Source organism: Rhineura floridana, chromosome 3, assembly GCF_030035675.1.
Source record: "Rhineura floridana isolate rRhiFlo1 chromosome 3, rRhiFlo1.hap2, whole genome shotgun sequence".
NCBI classification, from domain to species: Eukaryota; Metazoa; Chordata; class Lepidosauria; order Squamata; family Rhineuridae; genus Rhineura; species Rhineura floridana.
Genome location: NC_084482.1, coordinates 138,106,039 through 138,112,026, shown reverse-complemented (window position 1 = coordinate 138,112,026; position 5,988 = coordinate 138,106,039). Strand labels below are relative to the sequence as shown.

At 36.6% G+C, this 5,988-nt stretch overlaps 1 protein-coding gene across 1 annotated transcript; it reads right to left on the bottom strand.

Annotated features, from left to right (window-relative positions):
- Window positions 1-1,142: 1,142 nt before the first annotated feature.
- HRH1 (histamine receptor H1) lies at window positions 1,143-2,988 on the bottom strand. Its single transcript, XM_061621993.1, has one exon. The coding sequence runs from the start codon at window positions 2,902-2,904 to the stop codon at window positions 1,477-1,479; it is 1,428 nt and encodes a 475-aa protein (XP_061477977.1). The 5' UTR covers window positions 2,905-2,988; the 3' UTR covers window positions 1,143-1,476.
- Between the last annotated feature and the right edge of the window lie 3,000 nt (window positions 2,989-5,988).

Sequence of the window (5,988 nt, the reverse complement as noted above, 5' to 3'; positions counted from 1 at the left end):
TTGTCTCAGCTTGATCCTCTCCAATTGTCTTTTTTTCTGAGAACATACTGTGTCGGGGTCTGTTGTTTTTCATGCTTGTCAAATATTGGAGGGGGAAGTCTCTCCCTTGGTAAGAAGTCATTTCAGGATGTTCACCTGCCAAGAGACTTACCTGTAAGTCTCTTCTCTAGCCAAACTTTTAGGTAAGAGAACAAAGTCTCTGTTCCTGCCAATCCCAACCCACCAAATTAAAAAATAAATAAAAACTGATACATTTAGCCTGCAGAGTCCTTGCTATTGACTGTGAGATTCATGGCTTCAGTCATTATTTGTTTCTTAACATATGTTTTTAAAATGTATATGCCACCTTTCAGGACAAAACCTAGTTTTGAAATAAGACTCTAACTGCTCGGCAGCTGGTGTATTATGGAATGTTTATGAATATTCCAGCGGCTCAGATGTTTATAAATCTGATGTTAATAAAAACTGAAGAGAGGATTCAGTAATATGTCAATTGTAGTAAGCTGTTAGATGGAGTGTGTGCATAGTTTTTAGGCAAGTGGCCTGTTTACTGTGGAAACTGCACTGTAAATATTGTAAAATGTTGTATTTACATTGACATTTATGTGATTATATATTTAAGCAACTTGCATGGTGCTTTACGGAGTGTATAAGGACAAGTCCCTGCCCCAAGGAGCTTACAGTCTACAATTCAAGAGAGGGGATTTACCAATCACTAAATTGCAACCAATGTTGTGTGTAATAAAAAGTATTGTTTAAGATAGGGCCTCATAAGGTCTGTTGTATTGTTCTATGTTCCTATTCTTAAAGTTTTAAATTGTCTTAGTATTTTAAGTGTATGTTTTATGTTTTTAATGTTACGAATAGTTTAATTCTATTTTAATTGTATATTTCTGTATGCTTTTTACCTATGTGTAGTTTTTACTTGTAAGCCGCCCTGAGTTCCAGTTTTGGAAAAAGGGCAGGGTAAAAATAAAGATTGATTGATTGATTGCTGCATCCATCAAACCATTCTCACTGCTATAAGTGGGGAGCATGTAACAGTATGAACATACAACTGGACAAGGGACTGCAGCAAACTGAGTACTGAACTGAATGAAGAAACATCTATTTTGGCTTTAGACACCAGATTAAGTACCAACATACTTCATTCTGCCCCAGTCTTATTCCAAATAATAGAACCTGGAAATCCAAAAAACCCCTATACATTATTTACAAAACAAAAACAATCCTGAGGCTGAAACCTGAGGTTATGGGAATCCAGGTAATTAAATATAATTTACAATTTAAATATTTTGTTTAAATTGTTTTGTGTGTGTGCTTCATTCTTTCTTTTCAATTTCTCCTTTCCCAACAATTTTCTAAAATCATTTGCTTCGTTTGCAATTCTTCTTTGTAATACTGAAAAGTCTATTTTTCTTTCCAACATGATACTTGATTCCCTCTTCCCCCCCATACAATATCTCCCAAGAGAATTTAGGTTTTAATATGAAATATCTTTTTGAAAGCCTTTTTGAAGTTCTCATTACAGAGTGGGTATATAAATGGATTTAATGTAGAATTTACATAGCCAAGCCAAATAGTAAACATGTGAACAGGACGATTGTAACAGCTGTCACAATAGGCCATGACCATAAAGAATACAAAATATGGACTCCAGCACAGCATAAATGCTGCCATTATGAAGCCCAATTGTTTGGCTGCCTTTCTGTCTCTGTTCATATGTAACCCTTGATTAAGGCTCATGGAATGAGTGCGTACCTTCCCCCATGTCATTTTTAAGAGACTTGTGGTGTCTTTTCTGTTGGTATACTGAGGAAAACATCCTTTAGTATAAGGATTTTCCTCCAGAGTGGGATCAGAATAATTTCTGCAGGAAGGCTGCCCCGCAAAAGTCTTCTCATCTGATGTTTTATTTAACTCTTGGGGGCAAGGATGCTCTGTATTCTGAGTGCTTTTATTGGCACAGTCATACCTGTCTGTAGTGCCTTTTTGTATGTCACTCTGTGCAATGGATAGCGGAAAGCAGCTAAGTTTCACTACTTCATGGTTACCTCTATGAAAATCCTTTGGGATTTTAACAAAGCTGCTTGCTGGATATTTGACCTCCATTTTTTTGTTCTGATCAAGGTTGTTTTCATTAGGGACATATCCAATATATTTACCTGAACCCTGGAAACAAATCTGTTGCAGTTCTTGCACCTTTCCATTGTGCACACCTGTTCTTTCTGAGGGCATTCTAAAAGACCCATTTATGTGCTGTCTATGCTGATAATGCCTCCGGACAGCCTTGTATATTTTTGCATAGAACCATAGCATCAGCAATGATGGGACATAAAAGTTGATCATAGCTGTCAAAACCTTAAACCATCTGATTTTGCAAAAATCTGTTTCACATATGTGTTCATCATCAGTTGCATTGTTAACATTATCAAACTTACGCCAGCCAAGAATTGGGATTACCCACATAAAAGAGAACAGCCAAGCTATTGATATCATAATAGATGCTCTAGTTTTGGTCCGGTACTTGAGATATTTTAGAGGCTGCTGAACAGAACGGTAACGATCTATGCAAAGTATGAAGAGACTGAATATGGAGGCTGTGCTAGCCACATAATCCACGGACAGCCAAAACAGACAAGCTTTTCGAGGCCATATCCACTTATCCTTCAACAAATACACAATGTTTAGTGGCATGACAGCTGCACCAACTATAACATCTGCACATGAAAGGCTGATAATATAAAGATTGCCAACTGTCTGCAGCTTCTTCTCTGTTTTCATTGCATATAGGACCAAAATATTCATGACAACTGTGATCAATGAGATGCTACCCAAGACCAGTCCTAGTACAGGTTGAACTTCTGTAGAATTCTTGTTTGTGGTTCTGTCAATCACACACATCTTTTCACTAAAGCTAGAAGAAGAAATCAAAATACTGACATTTCAGTTTTGTTTACTGAGTGGTCTGTTCTGTTCTTTCTTGTTATCGTAGTGAATCTGTAAATGAAAAGAAGTGTGTTTCAGCAGTAGACTAAGCTTTTCAATGGTATTGGCAGATAGGCAAAAAGAAGCAAGGAATGAGGAAGGAAATATTACAAAGAAACTACAAATCAAAAGTCCGCAACTGCACCCAGATTTTCTATCCACCTCTTGTGCTCTATCATTAAATGCTTTAAAAGTAATTATCATTCATATGATACATATAATATATATGTAAAGATCACATATACTTACATGCCATTAAAGCAAAATTTGATTTTGAAAAATTTGAAAAAGAACAATCGCATAAAATTCAATTTAGGCATGTTAATCATATGATCTTTAGCACTGGTGAGGTGAACTGGAAAAAGTATTATTAATAAAGGTTAACATGTTTTGAGAGGACTCAGGGACACTGTGTTCTATGTTCTGAATAGCAGAGAACATTGAATCAAATGCCCCCGAAGAAGTGTTGTTATTAATACTATATTTTCAGTGCACCTTAGATGTGTATTTCTTATTATTCCTAGTTTAGTGCCTCCCACTTTTTCATATGCCAGCAATGGGGAAGGAAACAGAAGGGGTCAGCAGGACTACCACACCCTGGCTGTCTTATATTCAACCATTGCTAAACTCATCGGCCTGGTCATGCCACCCTACCTAATCTGTTCCTTTTCCATCTCAGTTGCCTGGACCCCAATATCTATTGAAATCAATGAACTTAAGTAAGTTAAGTCAATTCATTTCAGTGGGTCTACTCTGAGTATGGGTTAGTTGGATATACCCACAGGTCTATAATTCAACCTAGTCTGTGCCTGTAGGCCAATTGGAGCTCAGAGGGCTATATGGCCTGCTGGGACATGCAAAGAGGATACCAATAAATCTCCATGGAGATCCTGAAATCAATCTAGTTTCCATGAGTTTGAGAGAAATCTATCTGCATGTTCCGATGCAGGATTTGTACAGGTGTTTTCTGACATTTGTGTAGGTGGATGAGAACAGTACTGCAGTTTTTTTCTGCCCAAATTTCTGATGGATCTGATGAGAAATTACCAAAATAAAACAGCTTAAAGAATTTGCCTTCTTGGGAAAATTTCTGCTGTTTGCTACTATTCCACCCACAGAAGAATTTACATAATTCTTTTTTTCTTGCTCCTTTGAATGCATCAAAACGTGTGAGGAATTTCAGGGGGCTTTCTCTTCCTATATAGTTAGTTTTTAAAGGCCCCATTATTTTAAATAGGAAGGGAAAATTTGGCAACCTATGCTGAGTGCATGGTTTATCTCTTTCCAAGGGAAATCTCTTTCCACAGCTCACTCCTACATTCTCTGTGTGTCTAGGGAATGTGCCTGCTCAGTTGTGTGAGAATTGTGAACATTGATTACTCTTAATTAAAGATAATATATTACTGCCCCTCTTTGTACTAATGGACTAACGAGGTACCTGATTTGGTAAGTGAATTTGGATTTTTTGGTGGCTTTGCAATGTTAAATATATGAATGCTAAGTCAGTGTATGTCTCTATAACAGGGGTGGCTAATGCAGATGAGGGCACAATGGCTACCCCTGCTTTACAAAAGCATAATTGTCATCTGAGTACTGCATATTGTATACGTGCTTTGGACTTTCTGGAGAATGTGCCTGGTCAGTTACTTTCTATTTTAGTTATCTCAGGAGTATGATAAATACACTTTGAGAGATGTATTTAACTCTTTGGCTAAAATAAATATAACAACAGTACAGCCTTGTTATTACAACATGATTCTAACTATAGCTTGTGAAAACAATGGGTATTGCAAGTACATCAAAGGATTAGCGACTAGGCTTTAGACTTGACTAGTCTAAAGTCTACCTAAAATAAACTAAAATAAAACATGCATACATGTGTGTTTCCTGTGTCAATGAAAAAGAGAAAGACACAGACACAAATATATGAACTAGTAGTGGGAAGCTGAATGAAAACATTATTTTTGCTGCACTGCTAGAAGCTGACAAAACTTTGCTTTATAGTAAATACTGAAATAGAGTCCCGTAGCTTATAAAAGTAGAAAACAGTAGTAGTTTCAGTGGAACCCAGAATTCTTCAATATTATGGCTCAGCTTTGGCTGCTCTTACATTTCAATCCTGCATAAAAATCATTGGTCATGTCATGTTACCCAATTCTTTATGGCCCGATTTTAAATTGAAAGTGGAAGAACAAGAAGAATTATTCTTCCTTCTTGGACATGTGCAAAATTCCACACATCCAACTTCTTGCCCAGTTTTAGCTTGCCAGGGATTGTGGTCTGGATGAGTACTGTGCTCATTTACTAAATCTGCATGCATAGTGGCTAAGGGTCCACTTTAAATGAGACTCAATGTTAGGGATGGAAAGAACTGTCGATTTTGATTCTCTCAGTTTCTCATTTTTCCAATCATAAATTCAGTTCACATTTCTGCAGCAATTTGCTTTTTTAAAAAATCCTCATGAAAATTCTCTGGCATTTTACTGTGAATTTCTCCTAATAAACACACCTTTGTAGACCCCTTTTACTAATGTACACATTTTTGGAAGCAATTTCTCATCATATAATGCCTTTTTGTATGCTATTTTCATTCATGTATTCATTTTTATGCACATTTGGTTGGCCAATCACATTGCAAAATTCAATTAAATGTGAATTTTGACGTATGGTTGTTTGGGTTCTTACGTTGTTTTTGGAAAGTGAGAATTTGACAGATTCAGCTTAAAATGTGAACTGAATCTAATTTCTCACCCACCCCTACTACATAAAATGCAGCATGGGTACATTTTGCTTTTGCTTTTCTTGTGTCACTTTTAAATTGGCCCTAATATAGGGAACACCACTTGGATCTGGAGCTATGAACTTCATTACAAGTGCCATTATCTTCCATGAGGTTATGAAGAGGAGAGCTTTAAAGCTGAAGGGCATCCCTTCAAATAAAGGATATCATGTAAACTAAGAGTTAACTTTGACCTCCTTTAAACTCTCTAGTACTTTTCA

What these genes read in the sequence shown, in the direction of transcription:
- HRH1 (XM_061621993.1), bottom strand. Translation starts at nt 2,904, where the DNA reads ATGTGTGTGATTGACAGAACCACAAACAAGAATTCTACAGAAGTTCAA.